This window comes from Diceros bicornis, chromosome 24 (assembly GCF_020826845.1).
Source record: "Diceros bicornis minor isolate mBicDic1 chromosome 24, mDicBic1.mat.cur, whole genome shotgun sequence".
Taxonomy (NCBI): Eukaryota; Metazoa; Chordata; class Mammalia; order Perissodactyla; family Rhinocerotidae; genus Diceros; species Diceros bicornis.
The window spans coordinates 36435480-36452061 of record NC_080763.1 but is presented as its reverse complement, the minus strand read 5'-3'; the positions used below and the strand labels follow the sequence as shown (position 1 = coordinate 36452061).

General features: G+C 39.9%; 1 protein-coding gene across 2 annotated transcripts in view; it reads left to right on the top strand.

Annotated features, from left to right (window-relative positions):
* Positions 1-1293: 1293 nt before the first annotated feature.
* NRDE2 (NRDE-2, necessary for RNA interference, domain containing) overlaps positions 1294-16582 on the top strand; it is a 44440-nt gene continuing 29151 nt past the window's right edge. The window contains exons 1-3 of one of the 2 annotated variants that reach the window (XM_058567538.1): positions 1294-1391; positions 12220-12328; positions 13378-13611. In XM_058567538.1, the coding sequence (XP_058423521.1) occupies positions 1328-1391; positions 12220-12328; positions 13378-13611 (407 nt within the window). In that variant the 5' untranslated portion in view covers positions 1294-1327. Of the gene's footprint in view, positions 1392-12219; positions 12329-12355; positions 12424-13377; positions 13612-16582 lie in introns of those variants that run through there. The other variant, XM_058567539.1, reaches the window with a different exon arrangement.

The window sequence follows — 16582 nt, the reverse complement described above, 5'->3', positions numbered from 1 at the left end:
ATAACTCTAAGATCTTTGAACTCCCTGGGACAAAGAAATATATTTTCATCTCTCTCTTTTCACCCACAAATACTTCAGTATGTATCTCTAATATACAAAAACTTTATTTTTTTTTTAATTTTTATTTATTTATTTATCTTTTTTCCCCAAAGCCCCAGTAGACAGTTGTATGTCATAGCTGCACATCCTTCTAGTTACTGTATGTGGGACGCGGCCTTAGCATGGCCGGAGAAGCGGTGCGTCGGGGCGTGCCGGGGATCCTAACCCGGCTGCCAGCAGCGGAGCGCAAGCTCTTAACCGCTAAGCCACGGGGCCGGCCCTATAAGAACTTTAAAAAGTAACCTCAGTGCCATAGTACCTTAGTACATCTAACAGAATTAACAAGAATTACTTGATGTCATCTAATACTCTGTCCACCTCATTTCTCCATCTGTCTCAAAAAGGTCTTTTTACAATTTGTCCAATCATAATTATAATGAGGTTATACATTGCACTTGGTTGATACATCTCTAAGATCTTTTAATCTATTGCAATTTCCCACCCTCTTGAAGACATTGATTCCTTGGAGAAACCTGGTTGTTTTCTATAATTTCCCACATTCTGGATTGGGCTGATTGCTTCCAGATAGTATGAACTCTTTCAATTGTTCCTTAATTCCTACATTTCTGGTCGCAGGCTTGATTAGATTCAGGTTCAACTTTTTTTTTTTTCTGTCAAGAATACTTAATAGGCAGGTAAATATATTTTCTAACTAGCAAAGACCTTTGAACTTGGCAGGACCTTAAATTCTCTTGTATTCCTAAGATATTTAATGTGATAAACTCATTGAAGTTTGGATATCTCACATGGCTTTGAGTGGGACTTGCAGTCACAACTTACACAACCGCTAACTTTTACTAAGTGCTTTCCATGAGCCAGGCACAACGCTAAGCACTTGCCCTACATGCTTAATTTTCTAAACATTTGGCAGAGGAAACTGAAGCTTAGAGAGTTTGATTAATTTGACCCAGTTAGGAAGTGCTGGTGTGAGTTCCGGAGTCGAATTGGAACCCCAACATCCTAGTACTTTCTGCTCTGAACATTTCCATCTCCGGGTCGGCATGTGCCGCTTCTTACAGAAGCCTGCGGTTACTAATTACTGGGAAGTGGTCCTGCCCCGCCCCTCTTCGCCCCGTCCCGCCCCGCCCGCCGGGTCCCGGGTCACGCCCAAGCGAGCGCCAGGAAAACCACGCTTCCCAGAGTGCAGCGCGACCGCGAGGGCCTCCCGACCGGCGCCCGCTGCCGGGCGCCATTTCTGTGGAGGGGAGCGGCAGTGCGGCCTGTGACCATGGCGCTGTTCCCGGCCTTTGCGGGCGTTAGTGAAGCTCCCGATAGCGGGAGTTCTAGGAAAGGTAAGCACACAAAATGGATGAAGAAGTCAGTCCGCGCGACGTAAGACGTGGTTTCTCGGGCCCTGGTCTCGGTCCTTGCCTTGGATTTGTTTATCCCTTTGTATCCCAGAGATCTCCGCGGCGCTGCAAAGCCTTCTGGGAAGGGCTCCTGTGCTTCTGGGCTGTAGTTGTGGGGTTATGAAAAAAGACAGACGGACCAAGGAGAGGCTTTGCAGCTGGGACTTCCATATGATCGTAGTGTTGGACCCCATCCTTTGTCTGAGCCTCGGTTACTTCACCTGTAAAATGGGGATAATGGTACTCCACATCTCCAGGAGACTCTTGATGCAAATGTTGGGTGTTCTTATTTCGTCTTTCTTCCTTTCCTGTTTTACTTATTTCTGAAATGCTATTGGGTTCATATCTTTTGACAGACCTAGAGCTACAGGATTAGGATGCAAAGCCTAATCAAACACAGTTTCTTTCCAGATGGCCAGAGCTGTGGGGAATAAGAACTAACATTTATTGAGGGCCTACTGTGTGCCAGATGATGGCATTACATGTTTTATTTAAGCCTTAAACATGCCCAGGAGATCTGCATTGTTAAAAATTGAGGCACATAATGAATTGTAATTTAAGGTAGTTAATCCCAAGTCATGCACTTATGTGACAGAGTCCCATTGTGTCTACCACCTGTGCTGTATCATCTCATAGCCGCTACACCTCTTTTCTGGTAACATTTCTCATAATTGTGAGTAATTTCTTATATAATTAGTGTAATTTTGGTCATCCTTCACTGGACTGAGCCTCCATGTCGTCAAGAGGGACTGTGTTTGTCTATTCCTTGTAGCATACTTAGCCCCTAGCAAGGCCAAAATATAGTAGGTATTCAATAAATATTTGCTGAACGTACAGACAAATAATAGGTACTTACCAAAAAAATAACAGTAGGATTATCGTTTTTTTTTGGTGGGAAAGATTGGCCCTGAGCTAACATCTTTTGCCAATCTTCCTCTTTTTGCTTAAGGAAGATTGTCGCTGAGCTAAGATCTGTGCCAGTCTTCCTCTATTTTGTATGTGGGATGCTGCCACAGCATGGCTTGGTGAGTGGTGTGTAGGTCCATGCCCAGGTTCCGAACCCACGAACCTTGGGCTACCAAAGCAGAGCATGCAAACTTAACCACTTCGCCACCAGGCTGGCCCCTAACAGTAGGATTGGAGATAAGATAGGATGTTAAGAGATGTCATGTTTGAACTACGAGAGTAATGACTTCTGATGGGAGGTTCGAAGAAGGCTTTATGAAGGAGCTAACTTTTGGGATGGGTCTTCAAGAGGGTAGGATTGGACAGGTAGAGAAAGTGGAAGGGCATTCCAGGGCCTTCAAAGGCATGCAGGAAGGAAAGCATGAGACCTGTGCAGAGAACTGCATATAGCCCAGTTTGTCTGGAAATACAGAGGCATATAGAGGAGACTTGGGAAGTATGGTGGGGACTGGTGGTGAAGGAGGGTAGTGACTTGAGTAACAACCCAAGGATTTATCCTTTTATTTTTGGAGGGTGAAATGGAAGGTTTACAGGGGAGTGTTGCTCTTGTCATTTGTCTTAACCAGTATTTGTGGGACATCTGGGTATCCAACATCAGGATAATGTTTGTCAAAGAGCTTTTATAAAGTACTGTATTTAAAAAAAAACACAGCATTATCACTCATAATGAAATTAACTATAATTCTTTAATATCTAATTTCCAGTCAGTGTTCAGATTTCTCAGGTTGTCACAAAAATGGCCTTTTCTGGTTGGTTTTTTCAAATCAGAATCCAAAAAAGATCCAACATTGCATTTTGTGGATATGTCTCTTAGGTCTCTCTTTAATATAAAATAGTTTGTCCCTCCCCTCCATTTTCTCTTGGGATTTATTTGTTGAAGAACTGGGTCATTTGTCCTGTCAACATTTGCCACCAAATCCTTATGGTGTCATTTAACATGTTTCTCTATCCCATATTTCCTGTAAACTGGTAATTAGATCTAGAGAGTTAATTAGATTCAGGTATAACTTTTTTAGTTCCAAATACTTCATTGGGGGTGCTCTATCTTTGCTATTGAATGAAATTAGGGGGATGTACTGTCTAGTTTTCTCTCTTTTAGTGATGTTAAGATTGATCAGTGGATTCATGGACAGCCTGATTGATCCATTATGAAGCTTCCCATCAGCCTTTCACCTAATGATTTTTGTAGCCATTTATGATTATCGCTTAGATCCATTATTTCTTTGGGGTTACAATATGGTTATTTTCTAACTTTAGCATTCCTCTTATATTTATTAGCATCAGTTATCCCGTAAAGAACTTTTTCTCAGCACTATTCAGATACCCTGAAATATAGTTCAGGCAGGAAAGACACTATGAATGCTTGATTTATTCCGTTTGTCAGTTTTCAGAATAATGAGCTGGGGTCCCAGCAACTTTTAAAGGTGACCAATGAGGTGTTTCTTTTTTTTTCTCATTTTCATTTTGAACTCATGAATTTTTAACATATTTATATTTCAGTCCATTACAGATATTATTTTTCTAATGCTCAAATTGTCACGTCTTTGTCTGATGGGGGCCTAATCAAGTTGGTGCCCGTGTCTTTTTGACATGACCCAGTTATCTTTAATCGCTTCCTTGCTTTCTGGCCTAAAAGATGCCCAGACCTCATCGCTTACATGTGTTACAGCCTGGAATTGACCATTTCTCCAAGGAACCCTGGTTTCTTTTAGTGGAAAATGGTATGGGTATGTTAAAACCACAAATTGGATGTTAGGAGTACCATTGCACTGGGTTGTCATTACTTCTAGACATTTTCAGTGGTCAGGACCAGGAAGAGAAAAATATGTCATGAATTCATATTGATATTTCCAGTCCAAATGTAAGATTGTGAGATTCTGACTCCGTTTCTTTGATTTAATATTTATAGTTCTTTCCTCCTGTGCTGAAAATCTTAGTTCCTTGTGCCATTAGTACAATTATATATATGTTCAAAATAACAGTAGTAATATGACTAATACTAAATAGTTCAATATATCTTTATAGTTCTATTTGTCCTTAGCACATATCCCTCAATGGATGTGCAGTCAGATTACTGTGTTTTCAAATCACTTGAAATACTTCTATGTGTGGTTTTGTCACCAATTTGATATACAATTAGGTATATTTGTTTTCAATTTTTTAGAGATTGCTTTTTTCATGGTTTTGATTTGATCTTGTTTTATAAACATTTACATGGTTCTAAAGTTGAAAATATAAACCAGGTATATTCAGAGAAATAAAACCTTCCATCTCTATTCCTCCAACCTGTTAGTTTCTTCCCCTGCAGGTTAGAATTTTCATTAGTTTCTAATATCCTTCCATTTTTACCCCCCTTCATATGAGCAACTAGATTTCCCTTCTCTTTCTTAAATGCATACTATTTTGCATTTTACCTTAAATCCTGGAGACCACTCTACAGCAGAGTATAGGGATCTTCCTCATTTTTTGGACTGGTACACAGAAGTCCATCATGTGGATGTCACATGCTTTGTTCAGCCAGTCCCTATTAAGGACATTTGGAAGTGTTTCTGGTCTTTTGCTGTTATAAATAGAAACACTACTTTTTGGCTTACACTATAAAATGTTATAAAAATGTAAGATAGTGTTAGTAGTAGTGGGTACAGTTTTAATTAAAAAAAAAAAATTAAACTCCTGGACAGGAAAGACAGCTAATAGCAAAGCAAGGGAGAGAGGCTCTGTTCTCCCCTCTCGAGGTACTGTTAAGAGTTAGGCCAGGATTTAAGGAGGCATCATGTTCAGTAAGGGGTCTGGGGGAGCTGGATTCAGCCACATTCATTCTTTCAACAAACAGGTATATGGTGCCTCCATTGTGTTAGGAGCAGCAGAGAGCCCCCAGGGTCTGATCAATTCTCAAGCTTTTCTTCCTACATCATCAGATTGTTTATTAGGATTGTATACTCTAAGACATTGTTGCTTGGAAGTCGAATGTTTGGATGGAAGATGGCATATCAGATTATTTAATCATAACAACATATGAGGCAGGTGTATTACCCATATTTGGGGAAGAAATTAAACTCATTATCTTTTTCCCTGCAAACCTGCTCTTCTTCCTGTGTTCACATAGCAGAAAATGATACCACCATTCCCCTAAGCCAAAACTTAGACACATACCTCGACTTCCCCTTTTCCCCCATTCAGTCCTTCCAAATGAATTTTAAATTCATTCATTTCCCTCTGTTCTCACTGCTGCTACCTAATTTTTGCCACCATCATCCCTGGATTATTACAACAGCATCCTAAATAGTCTCCCCATCTTTAGTCCTACCTTCCCTCCCTGAACCACTCTCCACATGGCACCAGAATTTTGAAATTATTTATTTAAAAACCCTATGTGCCATTCACTAAATGCTTTACAAATATTAACTCACTGAATCCTCATAACAACCCTATGAAGTCGGTACTATTATCTACATTTTTAAAGGGGGAGGAAATGGAGGCCCAGAGCCAATGAGTGCCTTGCCTGCGGTCACATGGCTAGCAAGCCACAGAGCCAGGATTGGAGCTCAGGCAGTCTAGCTTCAAAGTGCGTGCTCTTAAACACTGCTCTTCACTGCTGATCGAACACTAGATTTGATTTTGTCACCCTTGTTCAAGGTTCTCGAGCGTCTGCCCTTTGTTCTTAGGGTAAACCCAAACTAACGTGCCCCCACTTTTTTTTTTTTGCCCCCACTTCCCCTCACTCCCGTTGGTCCAGCCTAACGTCTTCCTGCTGTTTCCCAGAGAGTCATGCTGTCTCACTTTCAGGCCTCTGTATAAGCCATTTCCTCTGCCTAGATGTTTCCTAAGGGCGTATTTGCCCAGCTCCTCATCATTTAGGTCTTAACTGAGATGTTCTCCCAGGCAGCTTTCTCTGAGCCATACCTAGTTTGGATTCGGGAACCTAGTTACATGCTCTCGTTATACCCTGCATATTTTCTCTATCTCCGCATTTGTCTCATTGCATGTGAGTGACTTGCCAGGGTGTCAGCTCCCTGAGCGTTGCGTTGGGTTCGCCTTGTTCGCTGTGTGTTCTGGGCACCTAGAACAATGCCTGGCTCTCAGTAAAAAAATGCTGAATGAAAGGAGACTCAGAGAGATGAAGTATTTTGTTCAGAGTTGCACAACTAATAAACGATAAAGCCCAGTATTTGAACTTGAGTCCTTCTGACTCCAGAGCTTGTGTTATAAACCACACTATCATACTGGAATGTTGGGGTTTTGGTTGTTTAAACATTGCCTTTGGGATCCCTGGGTCTCTCAAATTGTAGGTTAGCTCTGTGGAAGGGCTGACTTTGCTTAGGTTCTCTGTAATCACCATCCTAAATGCAGTTCTTAGCCATGTTCGCCCGGTGCCTTTTGTACAAATGTTTGTGCTCTCAGATTCTTTGTCAGAAAATGGGAGTTTCCATCAAAATGAAGAGCTTGGTTCATTCTTTTTAAAGGAACAACCTCCTTCCCTAACATATATATGCTAATTTATGTATACAGTCAGCCCTAGAAATGTCTTTTGAGTTATCATCCCTGGAGAGAAGGTGCTCACCTCTGAGTTCACTTAAACTAGTAATCAGTGCTATTTTGTTGAAAGAGAGTGGGGACTAGGTATAGAACTTGGGTATTTTATCCAATTGTGATTCAAAACTTGTTTTTAAAATTCAAATCTATTCATGGCAATTCGTTCCTCCCTCTGTCCATAGTGGAATTGAATTAAAGCATTTTCACTAGTGATGGAGAAATAGAGTTATATAATAAACTTATCGCAAAAAGCATTTTAGCTTAACTTATTCAGTGATGATTCATTATATTATTTTCTGTAAGGTTACACGTGCTGTGGTTCTTCCAGATGCCTGTGTTGGGGGAAGAGGGAGAATCTCCCTCTGCCCTTTCCCTTAAGGTTCTTATGGCTGGCCAAATAATTAACAAGACAGGTTAGCAGGAGAAAATAATACCAAGTTTAATAACATGTATACATGGGAGAAACTCAGAAATGAGCAACTCCTCCCTCTGTCTAAGCTGCTTGCTTAAGTATTGCAGCTAAAGGCGAGGAACGTGTTGGGGGTGGGTAGTGGTCTGGGACTTCAGAGGGCAGGAAGACAATTCTTTTCAGGGTCATCTATAGATAATGTGGTTAGGGAGAGACAGAGTTTTTGATAAAAGGGGCTTGGTGCCTTTCCTATTGTAACCTCTATCCTACATTATCTTTACAGCCATCATGATAGAAGATCTGTTCCAGGAAGGAGCCACCATATCAAATTCTTTAGGCAGTTAGTGGGGGAGGTCAAATGTCCCTCAGAGAAAACAATCAAGGTAAAGAGATATATTTCAGGGTGGCCAAATCTTGATCTCCTACACCTGTCTAGTTTTTGTTAGGCAGTAGTTCTCAAGTGGTTTTTCTGCCTGATAGTTCCACCTGTCTTCCTTTCTTAGATGTGTGTATGTCTATAGCAGAGTGCTAATTTCCAGGCGAGTTCCAACATGTGGTTTATTTACCAATCTGCAGGGACAAAGGTTTGTCAGCCAGTCAGCTTCTCTATCTTAAACCCTGGGCCTGTGGTAGCCTGCTAGTCTTCTCTGTAATATGTTACATCCTGCTTAGTATTGACACAATTATCTAGTGACATATTTGATTTCTGTTGAGGACGCTTGTAAATTATGTGAGGATGTAAGTAAATATAGAAAAGGACTTTGCAATCTGATTAATAAAGCATCTTTTAATCTCAGATAACGTTCTCCAGGATTCTGTGTAACTAAAATTTAATTAACAATCCAAATGTGTTATGTGAACAGTTGAGGTTATAATTATGCATAAGCACCATGAGAGCAGAGACTTAGCCCGTCTTGTTCACCACTGTACCCCCAAAGCCTAGAACTGTGCCTGGGCACATAGTAGGTATTCAGTACTTTATTCCTTAATGATTAAATCTGCATTTATAATGAAGAATGGGAGAATTATAATAGCTGTACTTTTTATACCCAGATATTGGCTTGCTTTTGACCATCTCAAATTCCTTCAGTTTGTTCAGTAAATTAGGTGCTAGGGATAAAAGATGCAAAGATAAAGTTCAGAAAGGAGTGGGAGGAGGGAAGGCGAGCTGGAAACTTGAATGTAAGAGTTGTAAACCAGTTGGTGTATTTGTTTAGCTGGCAAAATATTTTTGTTGTCACTTTCTATAGTGTCACAGTAATCGTTAGTAATCTGGTCCCTCTAAGGATTTGAGTTGTTGACCTTTGCTTAGAATATAGTGGGAAGACTGACATGCAGATAATGAGATTACAATATGAAAATTACCCTAATAGCCCCATGCACCAGTTGCAAGGAGACTTTAGGAAAACCATCTCCTTAGTTGAGGAAGTGAAGGGTAGCACCGTGATGTGGTGGAGAGAACTGGATGGAGAGTCGCAGATCCAGGTTCAAATGTGTGCCCCGGGCCACATGACTTCACTTCTTTGGGCCTCCAACTATTGATCTGTCAGTGAGGGCGTGGTATCCAGGCTGTGCTCCAGAGAGCCTTCTCAGACCCACCGCCTCCCTCTGAACCCCCAACAAGAGCATCCCTGCTCTTTCTGTTCTGCGGGTTGGACTTCTCTGAAGGATTTTGTTTGAGCAGTGTGTTCTTTGGCTAAAAAATGTTTTAAAAATCTCTGGACTAGAGGATCTCCAAAGTTTCTCCAGGCTGACATCCAGTGATGATTACTGCTGATATTCCATGCATGTTCACTGCTGATATGCTATGGAAAAAAAAAAAAGGAAGTAGGAGAAGCAGCAACTTCTTTTCAGGTGAAAATCCCTTTTGCCCTGACAAACGATCGTCTGATTGAGATGAAGATCACGCAGAGGGTCAATGATGATTTGAGTTCAAAACCCAAGGGTTTTAGTTCTTTATAAACTACTGTTTTTCCACAGTGGTCCCCTATGGCAAAGCCTGCATTGCATCCTTAAGAAGCCTTTCTTGCACCTTCTGAAGGACTTTCTCACATCCTTTATGTTATTTTGACATCTGTATTTCTTTACATTTCCTCCAAGCTGACATCACTATGGAGAATATTTATGTAAAAATATACTGGAATTGTTTGAGAGCATCTCATTCTTGCATCTTTTTGTTCCATCTTTTCCACTTCTCCTTTGTTCACGATAGATTCCTATTATTGGGGAAATAATTGTGATCTCAGGAAGCAACAGGAGCTGTCTTCACCTACCTCTTGCCAGGAATTAGGCCCAAGGGAAGGGAACCAACCTCAGAAGGAAAAAGGAGACAGTAGAAGAAAGATTGCGTGAACAATTGTTTAGCACTTACTGGATATGACCTTACAAATTACTTAATCCCTCTGAGCCTTAGTTTCCTCTTCTGTGCAGTGGAGATCATCATACCTCCCGTGGAGGGCTGTTGTGAGGATTATAAAATGTAAGGATGTAAAGTACTTAACTTGGTGCTTGGGCTGCGGTAGTCACTTCATAAATTAGAATCCCCCTCTTTCCCTTTTTCCTCTGCTTTTTAATGTACCTTTCCTCCTTAGGAATTTCCCTCTTCCCTCCCCTCTGCTCCACAGATATTTATTAAATTCCTACTGATGTGTGCTGGGCATTGCTCTGGGTGCTGGGGATACAGCAGTGAATAAAACAAAGTCCCTGCCATCAGGGAGCGTGCATTCCGATATCTCCTCTTCACTAAGATGCAATTACCATCAGGGACTAGAATACAGAATATATAAAGAACTCTTTCAACTCAATAATAAAAATACAACCCAATTTAAAAATGGGCAAAGGATTTGGATAGTTATTTCTTTTCAAATATGAATGGCCAATAAACATATCAAAAGATGCTCAACATCATTAGTCACCAGGGAAATAGAAATCAAAACCACGTGAGAAAACATATCACACCCACCAGGATGACTGTAATCTAAAAGATAGTAACAAGTTGGCAAGGATGTGGAGAAATTGGAATTCTCGTACATTGTTAATGAGAGTGTAAAATGGTGCAGCCAATTTGGAAAAGAGTCTGGCAGTTCCTCAAAATGCTAAACATGAGTTACCATATGACCCAGCAGTTCTTCTCCTAGATATCTCCCAAAGAAAAATGAAAACGTACGTCCATATAAAAAACTCGTACATGAATGTTCATAGCAGCCTTATTCATAATTGCCAAAAAATGCAAACAACCCAAGTGTCCATCAACTGATGAATGGATAAAATATGGTATATCCGTAAAATAGATTATTATTCAGCAGTAAAAGGAATGAAGTACTGGTACATGCTACAATGGATGAACCTTGAAAACAGTATGCCAAGTGAAAGAAGACAGTTACACAAGACCGCCTATTGTATGATCTCTTATATTAAATGTCCAAAGTAGGCAAATCTGTAGAGACAGAAAGTAGATTAGTGGTTGCCTAGGGCTGGGAGTGGGCGTGGGAGAGCAGGAGCCGGGAGATAGAGAGTGTCTGCAGATAGGTATGAGGTTTCTTTTTGGGATGATGAAAAGGTTCTGAATTTATTTTATGGTGATAGTTGCACAATTCTAAATATACTAAAAACCATCGAATAATACACTTTAAGTGGGTGAACCTTATGGTATATCAGTTACAGGTGTACCTCATTTTATTGTGCTTTGCAGATATTGTGTTTTTTACAAGACCCTCCACCAGCAAAAGATTAAGACTTGCTGAAGGCTCAGGTGATGATGAGCATTTTTTAGCAATAAAATATTGTTTAAATTAAGGTATGTATTTTTTTTTAGACATAATGCTTTTGCACACTTAATAGACTACAATATAGTGTAAACATAACTTTTATATGCACTGGGAAACCAAAACATTCATGAGACTTGCTTTGTTGCAGTATTCCCTTTCTGGCCGTGGCCTGGAACCGACCCTGCAGCATCTCCCGAGACATGTCTGTATGTCCCAGTACAGCTGTTAAAAAGTGCAATTACCCTTCTCTTTTCTGACTTCAACTATTTCCTGGGTTCTTTCTCCTCAGCATATGAATATGCTCTGGCCTCCCATCTTAAAACAAAACAGGACAGAATGCAGACCCCTCCTTGTGCCCCCTTGCTACCACCATCCCCTGTTTTTTTCCTTTCCTCACAGCTAAGACTCCTGGAAGTTAGGAAATAAGTAATTCAGAAATAGTTCATTGTATAAGAGTTAGAAATTAGTAATACGCAGAAGAAAAATTTTGGGCATTTAATCTCACCACCCAGAGATAATCATTGGTAACATCTTATGTAATTTTAGCATTAATTCGAAAAGTTGACACCTTGTGTTTTTATTTTCAAAGAGTAGCACTGTTATAGGAAAAGGTTTATGTTAAGTTACTATACTAAGATAGAACATTGGAATATTTTTTTAAAGAAAAGTATCTTAATCTTCTGTAATAATATTAAGCATGGTGGACTTTTATGTGTGATTTGATTTTTTAACTTTTTGGAATTGTCTAAATCAAAGTTGAGGCCATTAAAACCTAATGCTTTGGAAGTGTTCATGCTGTTTAGAGTGTGGGTGGAATCATAAAGCCTTGTTGCCCCTTAGGCCACACTTGTTACATGGCTTTTGCTTAAGCCGCAGCCTGATATCACAAGAGGATTTTGGTCTTAAATATTTTAGAGTGTGTTTAAAGTCTCATGCCCTTTGTAATAATTTCATGGATTCCCTTTGGCTTCTGTGGACTGTTGAGAATGTCTGGCTGACATTGGCTGTGAATTAGGATGTCAGCTGATAGGATGGATTTCCTGCTTTAGAAGTCACATTGAGCTCATTGATCTTTTTTCCCCCTTTGCATGTGCAGAATTAGACTGGCTGAGCAACCCAAGCTTTTGTGTTGGAACCATACCATCTCTGAGCCAACAAACTGAAGAGGCCACAGCCCTTGCTTCTGAAGGGTCACCACTGACAAGGTAGTTTTTTTGATAGATGGATTTTTAGTCTTTGTCAGTGTACTGTCTATAGCTTAGCTGGAATGATGCTCCTTAGAAAACTCTATGATAAAAGAGTAAGTAAAACTCCTCCTTTTGCTTAAAGTAATGAGATGATCTTTGATCTTTTTCCCTTACCTCACTCTTATAGATTATTCCTTTTTTTTCCCCTTGGCATTGTAGTGGCAAGAACGTGACACAGTTACTGCCAATAATTAGGCCAGGAGGGAAATGGCATCATTGTGATTCTTAAGTAACTTACTAACCTCATTAGTAACCTTTAGAATATTGTAATTCAGATATTTCTTTAGTTACATTTTCAACACTTTTGTAAAAGTAGAAGGAGCTTGTATAATATAGCATAGGATAAAATCACATGAAAACTTTGGGGAAAGCAAGATGGCACACATCTCTCCCCAGCTTTGAGAGAATTTTGTTGTAGATCATTGAATTGAGAAATGAGCTCTCTCGCAAATACAGACTAGATGGTCTCATTAATATGATGAGCCCTGGGAAGCCATGTACTCTAAAAGCGTAAGAAGCCTTTATAAATTGAGAATAGTTGATGCATGAAAGGGAGTTGTTTATAGATATGCCAGTAATGAGAAAGAGCTCATTATAACCTTTAAAAACAAGGACCAGAATTAAACTTTTTTTTTTGGCATTCAGGTCATGCTGGCATAATACATTAAGACTGAAAATAAATGTTTTATAAGGTTGCTTTAAAAAATACTATATTTTAAAACGACTGGTAGATTACTTTCATTTAAAAATGTATAGCTATGAAAGTATAGGTTTAGAAGCTATTAAAATTAGAATTTCTTCACCTGGTGTTATTTTAGGTCCAACTCTTAAGTCTTTAAGGTGAGTTGTAATCCAGGAAGGTACTGATAATGTTTGGGCAAGTAGTAAGTCCATGTGGGCATTTATAGGATTCCCTTTTACAGATTTGTTTATTTCCTTAATTATTTATGTATTCTTTTTTCCAATTCTCTTTTGAAAATAATTCTAATGTTGATTTTCCCAAGCAGAAGTCCTCTGAAGTCAGAGTCTTCAGATGAAAGTGACACTAACAAAAAGCTCAAACAAACAAGCAGGAAAAAGAAAAAAGAGAAAAAGAAGAAAAGGAAGCATGAGCACCACAGGAAAACCAAGAGAAAACGTGGGCAATCGAGTAACAGTGGATCTGAGCTAGATACTGATTCTGAAAAGGACAAATCTTCCAGAAGCATTAGAGACAATAAAAAGGAAACAGAGAAACCAAAGTAGGTTTTTTATTCTCAAATACCTATGATATTTTAAGTCTTGAGTTTTTCTCCCTTGATTACTGCCACAAGTTAGGCATTTGAATGATTATTTAGCCACTAAATCAAAGTGGAGTCAATAAATATCTCAGTAAAGCTGGGGGGAAAAATAGAGCTTTACCATTAGGTCAACATAAAAAAAAAAAGAAAACTTTCTTAAAAAAAATTAGGGCCGTGATTTTATTTGAGAAATGTTAATTAGACACAATAATGATTGTGTCAAAATCTGATTCAGACTAAAAGTCTTTGGGACTTTTGAAAGATGGCAAATGTGCCCCACAGTGGGTATGTGGGCCGGTTCACTACGTAGTTAAGGGTTCCATCTGTGAGGAGCTGTTGGCCTCCACACTTAAAAAGAGTAAGAAGACTATCTTCTCTTCCTTGGTATATCTTCCTTGCAGTCACTCCCATCAACCCCTGTGTGCACTCGTGTGCACACGCACACACACCCTCTCCTTGGTTAAAGTTAATAGCACTTAGCATAATCATTGCTTTTCTCCTTCTTATTTCCCATTTGTTTAGAATCACTGTGTTGAAGGCATAGAATAGCTCATGACCACAGTATTTCCTTTCCTTGGGGGCTTGCTTTCTCTCCACATTTCGCTCTGCGGTCTACGTTGAGCATATTGCTCAAGTCATCCTACAGAACGATCACAGCGTAGGTACTCAATGATGGCTTTTCCTCTCTGCTTAGTCTAAGATCCTCCTACATAGGGGGGCACTTTGCCCGTAGATGGCACAGTTGGTGTGTGGTCAAACTACCGAAATTACTTCTCATTTAACTTTTTTCTTTTCTTTGTTCATATGCTCTGGAAGAGAGAAAATTTAAGTGCCTGTTCAAGGCGTACTTAAAAAAACTTAGTGCTGTTAAGATTTTCGTCACTCTTCAGGGATTAGTTGCTTTGTTGTGTGCTTAGATGTTCCATTGATGTCAGTGAGAGCTCTGCCTTGGAGCAAGTCTGGAATCTGGCTCCTAGAGTTTCCATCAGAGAGGCAAACAACACAGCCTTCCGGGATCCTTCTGTCATCAGATCACAGTTAGAGAACTGCAGGCCTCTGTGGCTCAGAGGATCCAGATTTGTTTAACCCTCTGTGTGTCTCAGGTGCTGTACTTGTAACCTATGCTTGCTCTAGGAGGAAAAAACAGAGAGTCAAACACCAAGGTTCTGAATTTGAGTTGATGAGAACTGGAACCACGCTCGCCTTGCTTGCACTCAATACATTTTTGTTATGGGAATGAATATATTACTGATATTCTTGCTTTTTAGTATGTCTTCAAAGCAAAATACATTAATTGTTGTATCTTCTAAAAACTCACCTTTAGCTACTTGTCCTTTTTTATAACTGAGGAAAACGGGCTTTAAAGAATTTCCTGAACCCACATAGGAACTACCATTAGAACTTGAAAGATAGTTATTTTCAGCCTGTGCTTAACCACGTCAGAGGTGATCTTTGCAGCCTCTTGATAGTTTTATGATCCAGACCGCATTTTTAAGTTTGTTAATATTTTGCAGAATATCCCCATTAAGATCAAAATAGATTGTTCTTGTCTTTCTCTTTTACTTTCTTACTATTTACTTCTGTAGTCTCTTTCTGGGAAGGTGACCTGGAAGAATTGTTTGTTTCCATATAGACAAGGACTAAGATATTAGTGAGTAGTGCGAGTCTTTCCGTGATGTCAGGAAAGTGGGTTCATGGAGGGTAGTACGCCACGTGGGACTCTATTTCAGGGTGATCGAGGGACGACTTCCCCAGAGGCTACAGCTTCTAATTGACCTTTGTTTCCTAGCATGCGCGCTTCTTTACCTTCAGCTGGAAGCAGATCCTTCCTTGCACACCGCCCAGAGCACATCCTGCCTCTGGATTCAGTACCCAATAGGGGAGGGAGAAGGGCATGTTTGCTCCCCAGGGGTCGTCTGCAGCTGGCCCTTCTTTTTTTTTCCTCCCAGTTGGTTTTCCATTTCTTTCTGGAATGTATCAATCTCTTTCTCTCCTTTTGCTGCCCTTGACGGTTTTTGTCAACAGAAAACCCTCCATAGTTGTTCTGAAGGGGAATGTGATAAAATGACAGTGTATTTTAACCTGAGACATGTCATTCAATAAATATTGAGTAGCTACTTTGCGTCCCTGAAATACCATTCTCTTGAATTCGCAGCCAAGAATGATTTAGAAGCCTCCAGAATCTTTATTTCTGTCTGGGCAGAGCCAAAAAGCAAAGATGGAACAGCAGTTAATGGCTGTTTTGACGACTTTGGCAGCTTCTTGTGTCAGCAGCACTATGAACTGATTTTCTTTAGAGGAAGAAAGATGTTAGATGCCAGCAAAGCTGTCTCTCCCTCTCACTTGACTCCTGGGGAAGTGGTTCCATTTATATCTGAGCTGAAGGTCTGCCAGCTCCCAGATTGATTCAAAGGAATAAGTAGGGTCTTGTCTTACAGTGGACTCACTGCCCTTTATGTAGGAGATCTGTATGAACAGGCAAAACACTGGACACAGTCTATAAAAACGAGATTTAGACCAAGCCTAAGTACCATCTGAGACTGAATCATTCAGAACTGTGGGTTTTTTTTTTCTTTTTAAGTTTTGAGTTGGAATAAATTATCTGAGCACTTTCAGATAAGTTAGGTGAAGTAACTGCAGCCCACTTGAATGTCAGTGGCTGTCACCCTTGAAGGTATGATAGTTCCCTCTGCCTTGCACTCCCAAGTGCCTCTGAAAAGAATTCCTGTTTTTTTTTTAAGAAGAAAGCTTGTTTATAAATATAGTTGCAATTCAAGTGACAATCATTTAAATGAAATATTTAAAAAGAACACCTATATCCGTCAGGTTAATTTTTGAGATAAGATGACTTCTTTTCTTGGTAAAGTGCCATTTAGTGTTGACAGTTTTTGCTTTATTTTTTAAAACTCCTTTTCCAGAGCAGGAGTCCCGT